At 42.1% G+C, this 24,286-nt stretch overlaps 1 protein-coding gene across 1 annotated transcript in view; it reads right to left on the bottom strand.

The window, feature by feature from the left end:
* TGFBR3 (transforming growth factor beta receptor 3) overlaps positions 1-24,286 on the bottom strand; it is a 140,647-nt gene that overhangs the window by 57,267 nt on the left and 59,094 nt on the right. Inside the window, exon 3 of the mRNA XM_056844646.1 lies at positions 20,104-20,241. Coding sequence (XP_056700624.1) covers positions 20,104-20,241 — 138 coding nt within the window. The remainder of the gene's footprint in view (positions 1-20,103; positions 20,242-24,286) is intronic.

Below are 24,286 nucleotides of genomic sequence, written 5' to 3'. Positions count from 1 at the left end.
AATAAAATCAATTTAACTGTAAAACAATATTAAAAAGCTCCTGAAACAGCCCTCCTTAAGTTTAAAGGGGCCAGCCCCAAGAACAAGCAATAAAACCTTTACCAAATACAAAAATTCCATCACACTACAAGCACACAAACACAATCAAGGAAGTCAAGGTCCAAAGGCTCACTGGAAAAGGATATCTTACACAATGTTTTGAACCTTGCCACGAATGTTACCTCATAAAGCAGGCCATTTCAACTAGCAGGCCATTTCACAGAAGACTACATGTCTGTTAATAGTTAAAAGTACTGCAAGAAAGAAAGGTATCTTGTGGAAACCTAAAACGGCACATTTATTTAATTACAAAATTTATACCCTGCCTTTCTGCCCGCACGAGGGCCACCAAGGCAGCTAACAGAAGAGAAACATACATAATAAAATCACATCTTAAAAACCATTAAAACCAACAAGAAAACCCCCCACATCATTAAAACAAATAAAGCCAAGGGTAAAATACACATCCAAAACCATAAAAACTATTAAAACATTGGGCAAGAAGGAGGGACCACTGAAGGAATGCTAATGAAACAAGGATTCTTCACCCAGTGGCAGACGTTAGTAACAGGAGGTGACGAACGAGTCTCCATGGGGAGAAAGTTCCAAAGTTTTGGTGCCACGACCAAGAAGGCCCTCTCCTGGGTTGCCATCCACCTAATCTCAGAAGGCAGGGGCATGCAAAGCAAAGCCTTGGAAGATGACTGCAATGGTCAGGTAAATTCAAAGGGATTAAACTGTCCTTCAGGTATGCTGGTCCCAAACCATACAGGGCTTTAAAGGTAAACACCAGCTCCTTGAATTGTGCCCACACTGACTGGGAGTCATTATAGATGGGCCAAGACTCAAGTGATATGGTCCCTACAGCCCACTCAGCATCCTGGTGGCAGCATTCTGTACCAACTGAAGTTTCCAAACACTTTCCAAAGACAGCCCCTCATTGCAGAAATCTAATCTAGATGTAACTAGGGCAGGCACCACCGTGGCTATATCTTTTCTGCCCAGGCAAGGCCACAGCTGGCTAGCCAGTGAAAGCTGATAAAAGGCACTTTGGAAGAGACCTGTGCTACTGAAGCCCTATTCAACCCGTCCAGTTGTCATCAGTTCTCAGAGATAGGACTACAGTAATATAAAGAGAACTCATGTACACCTAATTTATATATAACTTCCTATGTTAAGAAGAAGCAGCCCTTCAAAGCATTCACGCTGCAGCCCATCATGCTTACAAAGTTGCTGGATTTGCCAACAGGTCAATCACCTTTGTCTGTAATTCTAATAGGGGCCATAGAATTAATACTTCTTTTCTTTAAAACCAGTGCTGGGGCCAAAAGGCCCCATACTCACATCCACATTTCTATCATTTTACAGTGGCTGCCTCAGCTTTATAAGTTCATCACGTACTCCATCATACAGAAATCCTCTCTTGAAGCAAGAATGAAAACAGGCTTGTAAACAGACACTCCCTGCCCCCCCCCCCCGCTCTATAAGCCTTGGCACTGGAGGTGCCCCATATGGAAAATTTGAAGGGGTGAGAAGGAGATTGAGAAGGGACCAGATTTGTTCACACTTATACTTTGTTGGAGGAACATAAAGAAGCAATAGGCCAAACACAGGCTGCAGTAGGAAAGGCATGCTGGTTAAGCTTGTTACCTAACACATACATTGTGAACAGCCGTTTTACACCATGTCATTTATATTGTGACATGCAGCCAATTAAGGTCTATCCTTACCCTACGTTTGCTTTGTATTACATTGCATGAGCAAACACCTTTTCACAGTAAGACACAATGAACAAGCTGTTTTGTTGTGGTCTATTTGAAAACTTCCATCCTTTTGAGGTCGGTAAAATGAATACCCAGCTTGCTGGGGGTAAAAGGAAGATGACTGGGGAAGGCACTGGCAAACCACCCTGTAAACAAAATCTGCCTAGTAAACGTCAGAATGTGACGTCGCCCCATGGGACAGGAATGACCCGGTGCTTGCACAGGGGACCTTTACCTTTTTACCAGCTAGAAGTGGCACCTTTTAATTTCTACCTTCCTTAAAAAAAAAAAAAAACTAACTTCCATTTAAAAATAAACCTGCATTATCTCCACCATTTTAAACATTTAAGATGCTTGTCAGCAAAGTCATTTGCTCTGACGTCAAAGCAAGCAACCTTGGGTAGTCATTTTCAGAAATATTTCCACAAGCCAGTTACCACAGTTGCAAAGATATACTCCGGTATTATGTGCAGGTAACCCTTGGAAATAAACGTGCATCTCGGTGATCACTGATCCACTGTTTCTCAAGCCTTAGCTAGTAAGTGCACCCTGTCTGCTACAAGCTACCAAAACGGCCACAATATCTCAACAGCCTGTCCCTTTAAAGCAAGAATCGTCAGCAGAGATAGTCAAATTTCAGATTGTGAGCACAGCAGAGCCACCTACACATATGCTTCTCTCCTCAACCTGGTGAATTAAAGGGCCAGTAGTCTTTTTAGAGAAGAAAGACCCAGAGCATATACAGCCAACATGGTCCTGCACTGCAGTTTCCAAACTAAAGTACAAATTAATTGAGGCTAATTAAGCTTTATGTGACTGTGTAAGGGGGGAAAAAAACTTGGCATGAATTGTTGCGGCCTGAAATGCAAAGGAGGGCTCAGCTGTGCCTGGAGTTTTACTATGAAGGCTTAAGGCTACATTAAATGAGCCAAGCATGCTATTTTCTTTGGCCAGTGGTCAAGAAACTCTTCCAAAGAGGGAAAGAAAAGGCAGCCGTCACTTTGTTTCACCACTTTTCTTCAAACATTAACTGCTTCCTCTATAGAATGGCTCTGTTCACGGAAAGAGAGCCAGCCCCTTAAAAAATCTTCAGAATGGAAAGGTGAGAAAGATGCCAGCCGAGGAGGTAGCATTCCAAGGCCTACAACTGGGCTTGCCCGAAATAACAGACGGTGCCTATTGGCTGTGCTCTTGATCCTCAGCATCTTGGTCAGACCAGACAACACTGGCCTCAACAGAGCTATGATCTCACTCAGAATAAGGCAGCTGCTTCAAATCATCACAGGCTATGGAGAAAAAAGGTGCACTCTGTCTGTGGAGCGGAAGAGTGATGCATGCAACTTCCTTCCAGCATGGTGGAGTTGCAGGGGGGATTGAAGTCCTTCTCCTTCATCACTTTTGAATTTTTTTCATTCCATTTATTTACTAGCTCCTTTGACCAAAGGTCTAGAGCTTAACCATAACAATAATACATAATACAACAACACATAATCAATTTACAACACCCAACGTATACTTAAGGTTAAAACACAGTAGAAACAATTACTAAACATAGCATCACTAATACCATAACAATATATTCCCCCTGAACCAGTCTCATTGAAATCACAAAATCTGTTTCAACATTCAACTCGTAGTTTACGTGCTTGTTTTATTTTGACGTTTGAGCGACATCACCTCCGCCAAAAATCTTGCAACAGAACTAGTGATATCAGGATGAATATCTCCCATTATGTGGGATATCACCCAGGACTCCAAGGGAAGTTTGTATTTAGACAATATTGGGGTGATCCAACGCAACCGAGGAGCTGACCAGTGCTGACAAAACAATAAGAGATGGTGTAAAGTCCCAATATCTCCAGATTTACATTCACAAACTCGATCTGAGTATGGAGTTTTCGCAAAACGACCTGACATCTCTGCAGTTGGGTAAGCATTTAATCTGGCAAGCATAAAGGCACGTCTATGGCTTGGGATTGTCAGCAAACTCACATAAGAGGGCACGAACTCAGGAGGGGGAATCCCCGCTTTTGAATTTTACACAATTACACCTCACCATATACTTCCTGAATTCCATGGCCCTTTAACTCAGCTGTTTTCCCCCCATAATTTTGTAATATAAATATAAATTATATATGTGCACATAAAGCACTTAACAAATGTAACCAAGCGCTAGCCATCACAATGACAAGTCGGTCTTTAGGCACAGGCACCTCAATATAACTATCTTTTCTGATGCATTCTCTAGTCTTTAACTGTTGTAGTTCTTTTACTCCTCTTTGAGTGTTTTGACCAACCACAAGGCATAATTACAACCCTTTGCTGACAAGATAAATTCTCTACATCAAAGAACTCTAGTCTTTAAAAAAATCATCCACTTGGAAAAAAAGACTCCCTTGCCTGCCCTATACCAACTCTCTTTCTCTCTTTCACACACACAAACACTCTTCCTTCTACTTCTTCCTCAGTTCTTCCTAACTTTCTGGCCTATTAAGTGGGCCCTCCATTTTTTACAGGCACATTTTTGCAGTGTTACAATTCACACAACCAAACCGGAGTGTATTAGGACCAGGCTAGAGCCCTGAGTGATTACTCCGAAGATCACTTCATTACATAACCAAATCTACTTGTATGTACAGTGTTACGCAACCCTTGTTCAACAGATTTGTGTGGGACAGTAAGAACAAATTAAGCTTCAAGTTGGGAGTTTTCTGTTGTCACATGTTGAGGTTGTTACCTTACCATTTTAGAAATCCACCTCAAGAATTCCACAATTATCTTTTTTGGCCTGTGGAATTTTGAACATTTGTCCAGTGCTAACAGGATGAGGGTTTTCCCCCAATCATTCACTGAGTCTTTAGATTTCAAACTGTCTGAAAGAATGGAGGTTGCCTAGCCTTCTATATGCCTACGGTTCTCCTTCGAAGTACTGGCTCCGGACATAGCAGTGAAACCTCCAGAGATCCGAGAGAGGGGAAAAACACATCATAATGGGAACTTTTAAAAAATAAAAATCCTTTGTAATGCATATTAACATCTTCAATGATCCGACAAATGGGGCAAGTGCCCAAGTTACACATCACTTCACCAACCAGGAGCAATGTAAATGTATCCTTTAGACCAGGCCTTGGATACAGGATGAAGAAATCATTTAGGGATCTAACCATATGCTGAACAAGCCCAGATACATGAATGATACATATTTCCCTGCTAACCTATGGATCTGTTCTGGCTTTTGCAAGTCTAGTACTCAGATACAGAACCACTGCTGCTGCTACCCCAGGTACATCTTTGTACCTAGCCCAGATCTTACAAAAATACACTAGAGATGCCAGTTTTCCACCAGGGCAGGGGATCTTCTGCCCCCGGCTTTCATTTTCCACTGCTTCTTCAATGGCCAGCAGGAGAAAAATAATCTGAAAAACTCACTGTTGGGTATGAGTACTGAGGAAACCCTGGAAATGATGTCAGTCTGCTCTAGGAATCACTGGATACTATGACTTTATCATAGAGTTTCTGGCAATGGTCTTACCATAGAGTTTCCGGTGATTCCTAGAGAGGTGCGCCATCACTTCTTGGTTTTCCCATGTTGTTGTCATCTGATAGCGCTCCCCATGTCCCTGCCCCCCGAGACTCCCACTGGTTGCCAGGTCATGTCTGACAACCCTATTTAACATGCTGATCCTGCCACAAGTGTATCACAAATCCCTTTCCTGCCACCTGGCTCTTCCTTCCTTCTTTCTATCATTCTCTCTGCCATTAGTGAACATCTAAAAATACGTGCATCAAGGCAGAAGGAAGGAAAAGTCTGATGCAGCACAATTGCCTACCATTAAAAGTAGCCAAAGGCCCCAAAGATCACTTCTGGCCACACCTTCTGCTTTCTTTTCATCTTGTGGTACCTATTTAGGTAGCAGAGCCAACAGAAATTATGAATATGCCCACACACAATATTCATTTTGTAATCTGTGCCAAATACCTGCAAGAAGTTCTCCAACTGTACTGTATTAATGTACACAGAATGGAAGAGACATAGAAAAGGACTACAGGCAATTTACCATCTACTATCCCACCAGCATTGATGGATTTAATACGTATCAAGTTGGGGGCAACATGTACAATATTGTGCCTTCTGTTGCCAGATGTCTCCTTCCTTACAGTTGCATCACTTAACAACTCTGTTGACTGGGGAGTTCTTTCTCTCATCTCCTGTCTTGGAGCTGCCAGTATTTGACAAGCCTCTCTCCCCATCTGTTGCTTTTGCAGCTACAACTCCACTTGTTACAGCAGAAGGAAGGACTGAAAACTTGCATAGTGAAAAGTTGTGCCTTCCTAACTAAGCTATACTTTTGTAATGAATATATATTGAAATTATGCTTATTTTTTCTATTTTCTTAATTTTTCTTTGCCTGAGATTTTGGTGTAGTGGTTAAGAGCAGTGGTTTGGAGTGGTGGACTCTTTTCTGGAGAACCGGGTTTCATTTCCCCACTCCTCCACATGAGAAGCGGAGGCTACTCTGGTGAACTGGATTTGTTTCCCCACTCCTACACACGAAGTCAGCTGGGTGACCCTGGGCTAGTCACACTCTCTCAGCCCCACTTACCTCACAGGGTGTCTGTTGTGGAGAGGGGAAGGAAGGTGATTGTAAGCTGGCTTGAGTCTTCCTTAAGTGGTAGAAAAAGTCAGTATATAAAAGCCAAATCTTCTTCTTCTTCTAGCAATGAGATTTTTAAAATCCTTTTCCTAAGTCAGGCTCACTATTTGAGCCACATGTAAACTGTCCAATATTAGTTTCAAATTTCATGAAGTTCTATATTTTCTCATGAACAATGGATTGTGATGTCATCTATCCTGACTGACCTTTTCTGAAACTGTAAGAGAAGAAGAAGAGTTGGTTTTTATATGCCAACTTTCTCTACCACTTAAGGGAGACTCAAACTGGCTTACAATCACCTTCCCTTCCCCTCCCCACAACAGACACCCTGTGAGGTGGGTGGGGCTGAGAGAGTGTGACTAGCCCAAGGTCACCCAGTTGGCTTCATGTGTAGGAATGGGGGAACAAATCCAATTCACCAGATTAGCCTCGCCGCTCATGTGGAGGAGTGGGGAATCAAACCCGGTTCTCCAGATCAGAGCTCCAAACCACTGCTTTTAACCACTACACCAAGCTGAGAGAGATGGAATTTGTCCTTTTATAATGCTCTAGTAAACAAAATGTTTTAAGCTTTAACAGTGCAATCCCAAACAGAGTTACACCCTTGTAAGCTCTTTGGACTCAGAAACATTCAACTTTGCTTAGGGCTGCATTGTACTTTTCCCAACATGATTTTTAACATCTATGCCAAGTCAGAATACTAGTTAGAACGTTATTTTATGTTTTTCTGAAATAGGCCTAAATTTATGTTCTGTTTCTGTGAATAAATGTTCCTATTATTTATCTATTTACACAGAGGGTACTCCAAAACTCCTGTTATATATAATACCTTGACAGATGCTCCAGTCACAAAATATTTGCGATGATATAGAATCTATATTATAGATGATGCAGTAGACTGGAATATCATGTAAAATTAAAGGCCTGCATCACCTTAGTAAACTATTCATATACATCCCCAGGAACCCCTACTTGCTTGAGTGCAATGAAAGGAAAACGGTGATTGCAGCTACTCAGCAACAATATCTAACAGATCAGTCTGGTCTCAGCTCCGAGCATAAAATGTCACTGTTGGTCAGTTCTGAGAGTGACAAGCCTATGGGGTCACCAGAATAGTTTCTAGACTGCAAAAGCAAAATAAAGGAAATCTATCACATACAGGAACAGATTCCACTAGATACATACACAGGATAAGGGTGCTGTAAAATAACAAAGAATCTTGTGGCACCGAGATTAAGAAGCTGATTGTGGCATAAATCTTCATGAACCAAAGTCTACCTTGTCACATGCACAGAAGGGTGCCATGGTGTACCTAACAAACAAGGCGGGTTAAATCTACATAATTAAAGGCTGTTTGGAAGTCAAGCTACACCACTTTCTCTGAATAGCAAGCTGAAGCTCAACCTAGATAACTAATGGCACACCAAATAGAAAATACAATCCAGGGTTGCACTTACTGGCAACTGGGGGTGCTGGTAGGAACAGGAACCTACCTGGCTGCTGCCCAGCTTGTTGGCACTTTTCCTAGCCCTTGTGCTTCAATGAGAGCAGTGGTGATGATGGATGGAGTAGACCAGTGAGTTGGGAGGACCACAGACAGGAAGGCAGCCCTCTGAGGAGCCGCAGCTGGCAGATGGCTGGCACAACTGCCTGGCCTCAGTATGGGCATGGGCGGCTGTTCTACTCACTGTCTGCTTCTTGAAAGGGTCATTTCTCCTGCAAGAACAGAAGGAGCCCTACTGGGCAGGAGTGAACCAGAGCCTCCCCTACAACATGCCCAGCGACAGGCTGGTGAGTAGGAGGCTGGGTTCTCTGAGTAAAGAGTCAGCCTGAGAGGGAGGAGGAGACCAAGAGTGACAGCAACCCTCTCTTTTTTCCTTGCTCTCAGGCCAAACAAAGGTCCTGGAGGACAACCTGGCCCATGACCCTAACCTCAAGCCCCCTCCCTCACCAAAGCTTATTTAAAAATGCTGCACTTTTTATCTAACACTTAGCTGGGGAAGTTCACCCAATCCAAGGGCTTTTCTGGCTTTTTAAAACTGCCCCTTGAAACAGATTGTGAGGGACAGGAGAGTCCTGCCTCTACTCTTGTTTATATTTCTTTCTTTTTTAAAATATCTCTTACCAGAAACTGTTTCAAAAGCTTTGCAGACTTGCCTTAAATTTACCCTTGCAACACTGCCAAGGTCCTTTTGAGCTTGAGGTATCTGATGAGCAAGAGCCAGATGAAAAAGTTAAATAGCTGACTTTCAATCTGGTCCCAAACACTACAGAGGAATAGTTACAAATCCAAAATGGGCCCTTCTTCCATCAATTTTCCCATCTGTTTATATTATTCCCACCTCATTGTTACATTTAATAAAACAAACATGTCGATCTAGTGTCTCTCGAATAGCAAAAAGAAAAAAAGAAAGAAGTTCATCGAAGTGGAGCAACTGTTTGTCATTATTCTCTTTGCACAATCTGTTGGCTTTCTGTTTAAATTACAGGAATGTTACGAGGATAGTAAGCCTGAGCATTTATGAATGCTTGATTTATTTCCAGGTCTAAGCAGTACTGTGTCATATGACCACATCCAGGATGTTACACTGAGGCAATGGCTGCAAGGGCTAAGTGATATCTAGGGAGATGTGATGTCACTTTTGGGTTTTCCCAGAAGTAACATCACGCCATTGGCAATGGCTGCATACCCCAGCCCTACTTGGTCTCCTGCTGGTTGCCAGGCATGAACTGGCAAGCCCACTATGTAGCCTAGAGACAGCTATAATTTTGGGAGGTCTCCAGACCCCACCTGGAGGTTGGCAACCCCTATGGCAGATTAGTAGATTCAAAGTGCTTAACTCTTAATTTTCCAGAAAGAAGGCTCTCGTTCTACAACATTATTCTAAGCTGCTCTAATAAACCCACGTGCAAAATAAACCCCAGTTAAAAGAACTAATATAAACAACACTTTGCATTCTGAGTTTAGCTGCCTGGCAAATGTCCAAAATATATTTAGTGATATGAGAAAATTATCTTCATTTTTTTAAACTAGGAATTTTAATTTCAAATACTCTCAAAGCACATGGGGAAAGAAAGGAAAAGTAGGGAAGAACTTAGCTGTCAAATGTATTGAGTCGTAATAGGAAAGGTAATTATTTTCTGCTTCTGAATTTTTTTAAAAATCCTATTAAGTAACATATATCTGACCTTTGCACAATTGTACCCCACATTTCTTCTTGCAGTCCTATAAGATCACTGTTGCTGTTTTTTTAATTTTATCACAAGTTATACATTTCCTACCCTACCCTCTTAGCTTGGTGCTCTGCTCACATCTGGGTTGATTTACCAAGTGATTGGAAATGTAGCCTCCTGATTTCCCGTTAAATATGAGGCACAGGAAAAGAAATAGCACTTGTTTTTCAGTAAGCTTTGACAACCATCCAAAATTCAGTGCAAACCAAAGAGCTGCCTGGGGTTTGGTGGCAGAAGCCCAACATTTTTTAAACATAGTCTTGGGGGAAGGGAGCAGGCCAGGCTTTTTTGGCAATAAGAAAGGACACCGGTTAATATTTCTACAAATGAATACAGGGCTTTTAATTAATAGCTTTTATATTTGCAGCACTTTGTTGGTGTTGCTTTCAAACTATTAAACATAGCAGCAATCTCTGTAAAGCCTATGGAATAGCTTACTAAGATGGTGTACCCTACTGGTCTACTGCAGCACCCTCAGGTTCCAAACTCTCTCTCCCTCTCTGACACACACACACCTCCCTCAATGTTTATAAGCAAGCAGTTTCAAGAGTAAAGCCAAGTGTTCTGACCTAGAATTTAGCACCTGTTACAATGCACACAAGGAGTTTTGGCACATGCAGGCTGCCTTATCCATTCAATGGAAACTGTACTTCCACATAAGTGAAAGGGGTGCACTTGTGGGGCTGCCATCCCCACTGAAATCTGTGGTTAATTCCTCTGGGTGGGGAGCAGGGGTGTGCAGGCAGAACTGTTCTAAAGAAGGTCTAACCCAAACCGCACCCGTTTGGAAATACCAAAATGGTTCCTAATCCAACCACAATTATTTCTGATATTTGGAAGCATGCAGAAGGTTTCCACTTTAATAGTTATTCTGCTGCCTTCACTGTCTTCATTTCCTAGGAGACAGCAAGGGGGAGAACGTAACTCAGCATCAGCAAATATATGCATACTAAGATATCTGGAAAAGACAGTCATGCTAGGAAAAGTTGAAGGCAGCAGGAAAAGAGGAAGACCCAACAAGAGATGGATTGACTCTATAAAGGAAGCCACAGCCCTCAGTTTGCAAGATCTGAGCAAGGCTGTTAAGGAAAGGACACTTCGGAGGACACTGATTCATAGGGTCACCATGTCGGAAATGACTTGACGGCACTTAACACACACACACAAGATATCATCCAATTAGAACTGATCAGGCTCATTCCAATTGGCATTTTTTGTGCTCAGTAGTGTCAGCTGGGAGTGCTCCCTGGTTCTATATAACCATGGGTCCTGGGTTGTCTGAATTACTCTGTTATTTGGGGTTACATGTGTGCTAGGCTAGGCAGGTACACACACACACACACACACACACACTAAAAACCAGAAGGTGTGAGTCAGGGGAGCTTTTGCTTGGCCATTCCACATCTTACACTAATGCTTGCATATTTTCTCCTAGCTAGGCTCCAATATGGGCAGTCAATGAGAAAAATGCTGAAAGAAATGCAACATAGCAAGATCAGATGACCTGGTGTCCTCCAACAGCCTGGTGTTCTCAAACACGTACTCTCTTTTTGTAAATACACCTACAAACAAATCGCTGCTCAAGAGGAACAAGTGGAAAACATACCTCAGTTTATGCCTGCTGGTGCTTACTAGGCAAGGAAGAATTTGAATTGCCTTTAAAGACCGAGGCAATTTCTCCTACTGGATATTTTGGAGGACAGCTCCCTTGGATAAGGAAAGCAGTCCCTGACAATTTCATTGCAACGGGCTGAGGGGAGTTACAACCAGAAACGCATTTCCCATGGAAATACCATTCATTTCCTGATACAACTAGCTTCAATTCAGAAATTCAAGAATCTCACCAAGTTTTTAAAAACAACAAATAACCCCACTGCAAATTCAACTCTTTTTTTTTTTTTGTACACTTGTAGTGGGAAGCCCTAATCATGCCTACAGCAAATCAATGGATTTTCTACAGAACTACTGAAACTGTAATAAGTCAGTGCACTTGACTTCTGCTGAATATGTAACCCCACTGATGATCTGCAACCACAGAATAAAAGTATCTAAGGAAATTTCACTGTAATTTACACAACAAACACCCTCATTCCAATAGGAAAAATATTGAGCCATGGAAGTCAAAGGGCTAACGCTTGAAGCAAAACTTTCCAACAGCTGAGTAACACCTGCAAAGGCCACCTCTTTGACACAAGAATAAAACATAAAAACCATGGCTTCCTGCCAATACCTTTGTGTGGAAACTTGCTTGAAGCTGGAGAGAGAAAAAAGAGGGGAAGAATTAGCCATGGTGTGGCTGGGATTTCCCTTTGCCTCCAAGACTGCTACAGCTTGGATTTATTCAAAAGACTATGCTTAAGTGCTGATATACAGTATTCAAAACCTGGGTGGGGGGGAAGAGGATGTATTTTTTCTTTAACTCAGTCTGATTTTTAAAAATTAATTCTAACTTTTTTCCTACAGATTTTGAGTATCTCCAAGCTTCAGGACTTGTGGTGAATAAACCACCAATGCATAACAAATCAGATATTTCAAACTACCAAAAAAAAAAAAAAAGATATTTCAAACTACTGAGAAGATACAAATGCAGTTTAGTTCTTGGCATGAATTTTCTGCTAACTGAAACTCTATACAGTATATTTCTTTAGTGCTTTTGTATTCAGCCTTTCATCCAAAAAGGCCAACAGAACTAACAATAAGATAAAAAATGTACCATTAAAAAAATTAAAATATTTAACAGTAAAAACAAGGTTAACTAAACAACAGGCACCACCAATAGGTAATCTCAAAGATATATGAAGCAGCATACAATAAATTGACAAATATGGCATTTTGCAGTGCCGGTGTTAAGTTCTAAACACAGTGAGAAAAATACAGAGAAGGCCTAGGATGGGATACATGTTAAATAACATATTATTTTGTGAAAACTAATTTAACCAACTCACTTCTACTATAGTTTTTTTTTAATTTTCAGCAAGGCTTGAACACATAAATCACTACAGATCATAAACAATGTACCTTTTTCAGAGATTTACCTCTGCTATCAAATAAACCCCTTACTACAGAGAACATAGTTCATTTCCTAACAAGATGTTAGGGGCTGTGGTGGGGGAAATCTAATGTACACACCAGCCTTTTCAATGCAAAACTGGTTTTAAAATCCTCCTAAATCATTCTGAATTTGTTTTCTCATGAATCATACTCAGAATTAATGCAGATGACACACTGTAGCCCCAGTCAGATAACTTTCAATAGACATGTATAAATCGAGGTAGAGTTACCAACCTCCAGGTGGGGACTGGAGTTCTCACAGAATTCCAGTCAATAATAATAAAGATCAGATACCTTGGAGGAAGCTCCTAAAATGGCTTTGCCATTATTTATTTTATTTTTGTTATTAATAGTCTGCCTTTCTCACTGAGACTCGAGGCGGATTACATAGCATAAGTCAAAAATAATCAGTAGGATGAGGCATCCAACAAACAGTGCAGTAGGATTTAGATTGTCAAAATCTACAGCCAACGAGGGGACTGGGCCTACCAAATCTGAGATTTTACTATTAGCCAGCTTGCCTGGTTTGGATTCCAGAGTGGACTAATCACATTGAAGACAGGAATATCAGACTAGAAAAAACCAGTTTTGATCTCGGTTTTCATTCTGTGCTTTGGAACAAAGAAAAGAGAAAAAATGAAACTTTCTACCTATCAAGATTTCAATATTGCCCATTCCCTCTTAGAAGTATGGAACTCAACCAGTATGGAACTCAACCAGCCCTTCGTCTCCAGTGATTATGTCTCCGACAGAAACATACCTTGACTATCCAACAAGGAGAAAAAATGACTACATCATTTACCAGGACTTGATCTTTACCAACAGGAAAATTAAACAACTGCAAGATTTACCAAGGCAGAATAAAAATATTGCTTGGCTGACCCATCTTCAACTTGTTTCTAGAGTCAGGAAAGACTGTCTTTCTGCCAATGTGCCAAGGAAAGCTACTGAGTTTGAACAGGTAATAACTAAGAATCAGGGTCATTTACTAGCCAGTATTTATAAACTCCTTCTCAAATACAACACAGAGACTGAACAAGTAAAGACTTGTATGATAAAATGGATGCAGAATCTGGAAGACGGTACCTATGCAGCAATGGGAACAATTATGGAACAAAGAGATAAAATTCACCACTTCTCAAATTATTAAGGAACATTGGTACAAGATGTTTTATAGATGGTACCTATCTCCAAAAGATTTACAGAAGATGTATAAATCCAGTCAGGCCAATTGCTGGAAATGTCAAGACACAGAAGGTACCTTTTTTCCATATGTGGTGGACTTGTAAAAAAAGCCAAAAACACTGGAAGAAGATTCACCGTGAACTCCAAGCTATGTTAAGAACTAACTTTGGGCTAGAACCAAAATACATGTTGTTAAACATGATTCCACCTCAAATTGACAATTTACAGAAATAACTTTATCACTATGCAATTTCAGCCGCCAGAATTATCTTTGCCGGAAATTGAAAACTTTCAACGATACCAAAAATATCAGAGTGGAGGGACAAACTTTATGAATTCGGTTTAATGGCCCAGCTTACGAATCAAGTAAACATGAAACCTTCTCATTTATTCCAAGAGAGATGGAAGCTGTTCTATCAATATTATTGATTTCATTATGTTTATCTTAAAATGATATTAGAGCTTATAGTTTTAAATCATATTGTAAATATCCACTTGCAATTATACACATATAGGTATGTCTCACTGTGTCATTATGTTTATCACAACCCAATTTGGGTTATAACTGAGTTTGTGCATTAAGAAGAGAAGAAATGAAGAGAAGAGGACAGGACAAGAAATGCTGAAAACATCCAATATTATTTTAATAGGCAGTTTTTAATGTATTAGTGAGTTTGCCACAACATATTCTGGGTGCCAAGGAAGGGGGGGGAGAAGAAATTTTGAATGTATTGTATATTATTCTTTTTTATCTTTTCCTAATTTTCCCCCTCCCCTTTTCTTTCCCGCCCCCCGCAAAAATAAAAAAAAATATTTTTAAAAATCTACAGCCAACCAGAAATCTGCAACCGAGGTGAAACAAACCTGATAAACCATAAGCATCTAAACATGACACACTAAATGATGCAGCAATTACACAGTAGGAGCACACTTACTGAACAAACAGATCACTGCAGTGTAGTCCTCGTCAGAAAAGCAAGAAAACTTGATACTTTGTTGCAGAGAACTAATAACTGAGTCCTAAAGACTCTGATTGGCTGAGCAGCACCAAGGAGGCAGAAGTCATCAGAAGTTCCAATATAATAGTGAATGTAATGGATTTCATTAGGGAGAGAGGGGCAGAAAAGTATGCCGCTGCGTCCACAGACAATAGCAGGCAATCAGAGTTTTCAACTGAATACCAAAATTTCAAAGTTATGTATGATGCTGGGCTTTTTCTATCTCGTCAAGCAGCTTTCCAGGCCCTTTCCCACCCATAACCTTCTGTCTGAAAGTTATTAAGCAAATAAGCAATCCCTGTGCAAAGTGCCTTCCAATCAAGGGGGGGAGTGATTAGAATTTCAGTTCTTTTTGAGTAGTGGTCCTATAGAATCAGCTAAACTCAGACTTGACCTCGTAGCCATCTGCAGACAATACAAACATTTTTCTTAAAATTGCTTTTAAGGAGTAGTTGATAAGGGTCTCTCAGCATTTTTAGAAGGCACTGGAGGAGGCCTGTGGAGGCTTCCATAGCACATATGCATATAGTTTTTCCTTGTGCACTTTGAAAAAGAACTGTTCAGTTCTCACTGGGTCACCCCAAAAGAGGGGAAGACTTGCTGGCCTGAGGGGAAAATAAGGTCAAATGGGGGGGGGTTGTTAAAGTTTGAGAACTGCTGTTGTATGAGGAAGACACTTAACTTATTCTAGTCATGGCACTAACTTGTCTGACCTTGCCCTGTGCTCTGGACAGTGCTGAAATGATGGCAACAAGCTACAGCAAACCAAAGTTTGCAGCAGTTTGTTGTAATCTCTTGATTTTTTAGTATGTGTGAGAAACAATGCTATCTCATTATTGGCATGGAAAACTGAGACTGAAATTGATCAGAAGCTGACTAGAAGTGAGCACTCATGCTCTTTCACTGTTTGTGCGTGTGTACAAACTGGAAACACCAGTGACTGTACTCTTTGGGCTCAGCATCACATGCTAACTGGGCCAAAATGCATCTGGCGATTTTGTGAAGAACTGTACATAACGCTCAATCTACCTATAAACGAGAAGCAAGGGACATGCATGTGAAGCTGCAACCCCAATCCCAAAGCCATCAACACCTGTATTTTGTACAGAAAGGTACATACAGGTTGAGTATCCCTTATCCAGACATCCCAAATCCAGATTGATCTGAAAACCGGACCCTTCGAGCCAGCATGCAGGCAGATCCATATGCTGCCTGCTTTCAATGTTTCCTCTCACCTAAAAAAAATAAAATACAGTGTACACTGGATTTTAGGTAGAGACTGAAAGCCTGCCGTTATTAATTAGTTTGTTATTTATTGTTGCTCCTGTTTAACAGCTGATACAGGTATTCTGGTGAGACAGTTACACCTTTGCTTTATGATGGTTCAATGTACACAAAATTACTTAAAAATATTGTTTAAAATTACATTTAGGCTATGTGTATAAAGTGTATATAAAACATAAATGGATTTGGGTCCCATCCCCAAGATATGTCATTATTCCAAAATATTCCAATATGTGGAAAGATCCGAAATATGGACCACTTCTGGTCCCAAGCAGTTCGGATATGGGATACTCAATCTGTATTAGTTCTTTATTTCTCCTTGTATCTTTTCTATCCCAGAGGTTTTAGGATAGAAGGAGGGAAATACCTGGGATGCTTCCCTCCCCTCTATGACAAAATACAGTTAGACACCTGAGCTGACCTCCAAGGCTACAAGAGTAGCTTCCAGCTCTCATAGTCTGTGGCGGGCTAGTGCTATAGCGCAACTGGCTTAAAGTATGGATTGCGCAGATTTGGGGCTAGATGAGCAGGAAGCTGCTCCCCAATGCCAAACCTGAGCAGAACAGTGCACAGAAGAGGCTTTTTAACCTCCCATTCCCTAGGCTATCTGGAGAATGTGTCAGGTGGAAGCTGGAGCCCAGGTGTGTGCGTCTCCCTCTTCATAGAAACCTAGACATGCTTCTAGGTTATGTGTTCATAGTTTGTGTGCGGTGGAGGGGACATGTGGGAGGAACATATTGTTATTTATCCTTGCATCTAATAGTCAAAGGCTGGTGCCTGTGCAGATTTTAAAAATCTGAACAACGAGGCCAGCCACAGCAGCATCTGCAACGTTATTAACAGAGGATCTATTTCTGAAAAGTTACTTTCCATCAATACCACAACCTGTTAATGTGTCTTTAAAAAAATGAAAAACCAGCATCGTTGCATACAAGCCAAAAAGTCTATGACTTGCCTAATTGAATGCTTCCATAGAGACAGACACAATAATTCTGCCTTTAATACAGCATCTGTGACACACACATTTCTGTTTCGGCCAATGATGTTGCTTGAAGTAAAAAAAACAACTTTAAATTGGAATCTTACTAAGAAAACTCAAAATACTTTGCATTTCCTATGTAGTTTGACACAAAATGTCTCACCTACAAGGCAAAGATATTTTCAGTAAAAGAGCTGAAGTAAAAAATTCTGTGTTCTGCACATTGAAGGAACTGTGGCACTATTACTTTACAACTTGAACATAGATTTTCTGAACGATCTGGCTAGGAGGGAGTATTCTTCTATGGCTTCCAAAAAACTGGAAGATCTATTGTCCTTCACACTTGCATTAAGCTTCTTTTCTACACTGTTTTTTAGTCTAAACTTCCAGACCAAAACAATACCAGGGTGTACTGCATGTGCGTCACATGGTCATAAACTATGAAAGATACACTAATGTATTGATAAAAATTCTCTAGTTTGGCAGCCATAGAAATTCCAACATGTGCCTCCATTCAAAGTTCATCTTGTAAAAGCCTTGAACTCTTCTGCAGAAATGTGAGAAAGCCAAAGAGAAACCTTTACAGAATCACATGACTGGAAGGGATCAACAGGCCACCTCAGATTAAATTCTAATGTTCAGAAAATGTGAATAATACAACCATTACAGGCCCTTACCATTTCAGAATGCAGGTGTAAGGGATCACCTATTTAAATACTCTCTGAAATCAATAATTCCCAGTACATGAAAAGCTGAAACTGTCTGCAATAAAATTCCTTTTTCCTTTATGGGTAAACTAGATGTCAGGGAACATCCAGACAAACATGGGATCTCCTATTTACATCATGAAGTGATACATCCAAATAAGATGGTATATTGTGACTTTTAAATCATTTTAATTGGATCTTAGGCCTAGGATTCCTAGGCCCTAACTGGCAATCCCTGGGAGCCTTCTGGGGGCAGAGATTCTCATGCCAGTGTGTTGATGTCACTTCCATCGAAAACCAGACATGATGTCATGATGTCAGGGGGCACTCTAGGATTTGCAAAAACTTGATGGTTTCACCATAAAGTTTTTAAAAATCCTGGAGTGTCCCCCCCAAGGCTGTGATCTCACTTCTGTTTTTTGACAGAAGTTACATCAGCGCGCTGGCATACACCCACATTTTTTAGCAATTTCCTCCTACTGGAATTTCAGTCACTGACTGGCAATGGAGCAGGGGGTGGGAGATATCGCACTTCCAGCAGGAAGCTGCTAACCCTACTTAGGTCTAGTTCACACTTGCAGGAGAGTGAGGTGGTAATGGGGTGGCAACACCCCAAACTGGTAAAATGAACTGAACCAATCAAAACTGTGCAGGTAGAAAGAGGGCACAACAGGAAGATAGGTCCCATTCCCTAGCTTTGTTTGCTTTGTTCATTTTCTATCTGCAAGGTGTTGTTTTTAGCATAAGAAAAAATTTCAAAATGCTTTCATGATTTTGGCTGCACAGTCCATTCTATCATCTTAGATCTCTGCCACTTCATTCCCTTGTATATGTGAACTATAAGATATCCTGCAGAAATGCTTAGTACAACTGGTAATAGGCTGCTCAGTAAATTTTAGATTGCCTCCTGGGTTCTAGATAAACTTGAGAAACAGTCACCTCATTCTAGACTAGGATAGGCATAGATGTCCAGCCTATCTGATGCTGTGGGCTGTGCTTTACAGAGCAGAGCTAGGCCCAGTACAGCTCTTCTATAACCAGCAATAGTGATGTTTGTTTCTGAAATTAGGATGTTAAACAGTGAAGCTTTAAGGATTCATCATGAGACATGATATCATAGCCTAAAAATGCAATTCAAATATCTAGTCTGCTTAGCACTACAAACAGCAAATTTGAATACCCTGGCAAACTAAGACGATGTGAATTACCAAACAGTAGGTAATAAATGGATCTTTCTGCAGAAGGAGCACTCCCAATATCTGAGAAGCATATATGACTTCACTGTGGGCGTAGTTTGTCCCTACTTTGAAGAAAGCCTCCGGTCAAAAATAACCATTGTACTGTACTCAAGAAGCTCAGCTCAAGCTGATCAGTGTTTGGGCTACAGACCACACAGCTAGCAAGCTGCAAGTAGTATTTCCTACCATGCTACAGCCTTTGGCATTATTACTATGGAACCCTCCGGGGCTAGTGACATCACAGGCCACACATTCTCTCAAAGTAGGAATTCTTCTCAAGACTACCGTCACACAACAAGAGCAATTCCACAAAATGAGTAATTGTCCAGCCCCAAATTGCTTTCATTTGCCATCCAACTGCCCCCAAAGCCTTAACATGCTACGCCAGGGGTGGGGAACCTTTTTTCCGCCAAGGGTCATTTGGATATTTATAACATCATTCGCGGGCCATATAAAATTATCAACTGCTATCTCCGCCTGCAGGGATGAAATGAGGACACACTGGCTAAGAACTCCCCCCCGCGCGCATTCTGGCCCTGCCCCCTTTAACCCCTCCATTGTCACCACTTCTGCCCCAGCCCTCTTGTAGTACAGAGGGAATATGTTTCTCCATGGCCCAGGTAAGAAAAGGTTAACACAGTTTCTTAGGCGGTCCTAGCAGCTAATGACTCTTCTGCAATGACTTTTCTCAGCAAAACAAACTCACATCTGCTTGAATAGAGGCTATTCCTGTCCGTGGGAGGGGGCGGATCACCAGTCTTAGATCCTTCTGAGCTAGAGATCTGCCAGGACCCACAAAGGGCCAGACGAAATGATTTCGCGGGCCGTAAACCACCCCCGGGCCTGACGTTCCCCACCCCTGTGCTACGCAATAGCTAACTAACATTTCTTTACCATACTCATTCCCCATCAACTACATATAGTGTATTTTGAAGTGGCTACAAAGCATCAAGAAACTCTGAATACTTACATAGAAAAACCTTGGAATCCTAGGGGCAAGCCTTTCAGTCTTTACCTTCCACACCAAAGGCACAGGAGAATTCAAAAGGAATACCAACTGCTTTTGGTGGATATGAATGGAAGAAATTGGATTCAAATGTAAAGTGACCTACAGAACAAAAAAACAAAAACCCTTGTTAGAACATTCAGAAGCTACTGAACAACATACTTTTCATGTATATAGGCTTTCTGAGAGTTCAAATGCCGTGCACACATTATCTCCTTTTAAACAGCACTGTAGACAATTATGAAGTCCATTTTTCAGAGATATATGTTGAGCTAATACAAGAAGACAGTACCCTGCTTAAGGCTACCTGCTGAGTTTATTTATTTACTTCATTTATACCCCACTTTTCTCGCCAATGTGGACCTAAAGTGGCTTACAACATTGTCCCATTGTCCATTTTATCCTCACAAAAACTCTGTGAGGTAGGTTAGGCTCAGAGTATGTGACTGGCCCGAAGTTTGGATTCCACAGCTTCCATAGTAGAGAGGGGATTTGAACTGTGGTCTCCCAGATCCTCGTGCGACACTCTAACAGTACCACTATGCCATTCTGGCTCTCTAAACTCATGACTCAGATGAGATTTGAGCTAGGGAATTGAGCTAGGGCAAGAAGACTTACCTGTAGGATGCTGTGTGGTTCTCCTCTCCTCCATTTTGTTCTCACAACATACTCATGAAATAAGTTGGGTTGAGAGAGGGGAAAGCCCAAATTCACGTAGTGAGCTTCATGACTGAGTGGGGGTTTGAATCTGGGTCTTCCTAGTGCAGTGAAATCCTAAGCAGAGTTGCACCCTTCTAATTCCATTAAAGTCAATAGGCTTAACATGCTGTAACTTTGCTTTGGATTGTACTGCTAGCTGGGCACTCTATTCACTTTCATCTGCCACCAAACCAATATTCAGATCCTTGCTCAATCATGAAGCTTACTAGGAAGCACTTAGGTTTCCCAACAGATCAAGAAAAAAAAATACCCTGGTCAGTATTTTTGTATTTGGATCTGGGCTGATAGTACCAGATACAGTTTAATTGAATAGAAAGCTTTTTAGTTAAAGAGTGGGATACAAGCAAACAGAAACTGTGTCAACAGCAATGGAGGAAAGCCAGGTGTGGTCCATACATCACCTACTAATCTCTCTTCTCTGTAGCATGCCATCCTGGGGATTTTAAGCCCTGAGCTGGACTGAGGATGAGACTGCAGCTATGGATGAAGAAGGCAACAAGCAGCAGGGCCTGTCCATTAAAATTCCTTTACAACCAAGACTAAACATCTGTTTTGTAGGGAAACTAGAGATTCTGGATTAAGATCCCAAACTCATAGCAGGAAATCTATTTCAAATTATCCATCACTTGCCAATTATACTGAGCAGAAATTGCACAGCCAATTAGAATCCAATACCTCTGACCCAGAAAATTAGAGTTTAGGTTGATTTATAGCATTAATCAACTGCTGTTTGGCACTGATGCCATTCTGTATAACACAGACAGAAAGAGGGAAAGAGAAACACCAAAATAAAGCTCTCCAGCCTTGTCCCTATTTACAGTTTCACAGGATGAGGTTAACAGGATTCATCAAGCAAGTTTTGACCAGGTGGGTGTACAGGGTTCTGTGAAGTCAACAAAAGCACAAGGCTTCTGAGCAGGTTTGGGAGGCAGATATGAATAATCCTCTGCAGAGAAATCTAGGATGTGTGGTTTGAACAGCCTTTTGGAAGGAAATCTAGGAGAAGTCTCAAAAACTGAATGAGGTCTGCTAATGAAAACAACTCCAGGAAAGAGATGAGATATTTTGGCACTTGTGAGAGTGTGGGGGATTTCTCTTGGAGCAATCTGAGAAAGATGCCTGTTCATGAGGACAGAGGCCTTCAGTCCTATTGGCCTAAAACTCTCTCCTTGCTTGTAAAGTGGGCAGTCTTGGGCTTGGGGTGGAGAAGAGGCTAAGGAATACTACATTTACCAGTGCTCAGAAACCTGAGCATATTTTTCAAGTTTCATTTCTCCCCCAACATACTAGCATATTTCTTTTGAGGGCCACCTAAAAAGTGACATGGTACATGATAAAGTGACATGGTACATGATAAAGAGTGACATGGTACATGATAAAGAGGCCCACTGTGGAGTTTGAGGAAAAGAAAAGCATCTGAATTATGCCAAGTATGAAAAAAAGGCACAGTATGGTGCCTGAAATAAGGGGAGAGGAGTGGGGAAATCACACACAATAGCTCTTTACACACGTTTAACTGAGTACAATGAATGTGCAGGGGAAGGTGGGGGAAGGCTGGAGATGGTATCATAGCGGCCAGAGCCACCTCTAAGGTCTGCACTGAACTAACTTATGTGGGTGGGGAGTAGCAGCAGGACCTGCTGGGAATGCAGCAGACCCTTGCAAAAACCAGGTATCACTGCCTAACAGAAAAGATCAGTGTGGGCAGCCCACTCCTGAATTGGGGGGGCGAAACTCCTTAGCAGCTGGCATGACCTTGTGCCCACCTACACCAATGTGTAGGCAAACACGCTGGTGTCTAGGACCACCCACCCCCCCGCTGCCAGCACAATCACACCAGTAGGGATTTCCTAAGGGAAAGCCTGAGCTGGCATGGGGGGGGGGGCGTTCCCATGGTGGAGCTGCCTTTGGACAGCTTCCTAACACTGTTTGCCACAGGAATATTCCCTTGAGCTGCAGCGTGGCTGTGCCACCTTTTTTGGTGGTGCAGCCTTGTTTTGTGCAACGGGGCATTTTCCCCTTTTTCTTTGGTTTATTTTTCTTTTTTAAAATTTGTTTTTTTCCTCCATGGCAGCCGGAAAGCCTCTGAGGAGGAGGCACGGCTGTGCCACTCCTGGCTAGGGCTGTTGGAAAAAAAAATTCGGTATAGTTCTTATTCGGCCGAATTCGGCCCGTCTGGATTCGGGATATGCCGAAGTCCGAACTCCCCCGCTTCGGGTCTGTGCAATTCAGCGCGAATTCAAAGTTGGGGAAAAAAATTCGGCCGAATAAAGCCATTAAAAACACAACCGCGCCTTTCTGCAGCTCCGGGGGGGCATTTTTTGGGGTAGAGGTCCCAAACTTTCAGCAGAGCTTCAAAGGACCCTTCTTGCAAGACCCCCAAGCTTTGTAAAGATTGGGTCAGGGGGGGCTAAGATATGGGCCCCGAAAGGGGTCCCCCCACCCTTAATGTGCATCTCTGAGCAGAGCTTGCCGCCCACGCACAAAGCTCCCAGCCCCGACAAACAGCTGAGCTGCGGGGAGCAAGGGCGGGGCAGGTGCGAAGAAGTTTGCAAAGCAACACAACTGCAAAGCAACACAACCATGCAAAGCAACACGTTTGCAACCATGCAAAGCAACACCTGACACCTGGGAGTTTGCAAACCATGGAAAGGGACAGAGGCAGCTAGCTATGCATAATGAGCAGGAGGGGTGGAATTTCCCCTTTTGCATCGGACTGGAGTCGGGACCAGACAAATGCATTCTTTAAGTCACCATTTGAAAACCAGTTTTGAGCAAGCATCAAAATAGACCTAACCGATCTTATGAACGAGGGAAAACCTGAGGACACACAACTGAAGCCTCCCCTCAAACCAGGGAGAGAGACTCGAGGGGGCACACACACCCCAGGCAGAACGGGCGAAAGCCCCCTTTGGCTTCCCCCCCACCCACAGAAACTGCTCCCTCCCCACACACACACAGACTCTGCTTCCCCCCCCCACACACACACACAGGAGAAAAATTATAGATTAAAGCCCCCAAAGGGGTCTTACTGTGGCTGTCTTCTGTTCCATCAGGAGGGGCTGGGAGGACTGAGTAATCCTTTAAGCACAGGAGGTTTTGCCTTGGATTTGCCGCTCTGGAGATGCATACAGGATCGGGTGATCCATTCATCCCAATAGGGAAAAGGGGAAAGCCCATATCTCGGGACCCCCTGACCCAATGTTTACAAAACTTGGGGGGTCTCTTAAGAAGGCTCATCCGAAGCTATGCTGAACGTTTGGGAGCTGCACCCTCAAAAATGCGCCCCCTGCAGCCACGGAAAGAGAAAAGGGGGGAGCCCATATTTCTGCCCCCACTGAACCCATCTTTACAAAACTTGGAGGGTCTCTTAAGAAGGATTGTCTGAAGCTATGCTGAAAGACTGGGGGCTGCACCCCCAAAAAAG

The sequence above is a fragment of the Euleptes europaea genome, chromosome 2, assembly GCF_029931775.1.
Source record: "Euleptes europaea isolate rEulEur1 chromosome 2, rEulEur1.hap1, whole genome shotgun sequence".
Taxonomy (NCBI): Eukaryota; Metazoa; Chordata; class Lepidosauria; order Squamata; family Sphaerodactylidae; genus Euleptes; species Euleptes europaea.
Note: the sequence above shows the minus strand (reverse complement) of the source record. Positions and strands in the feature narration are given on the sequence as shown.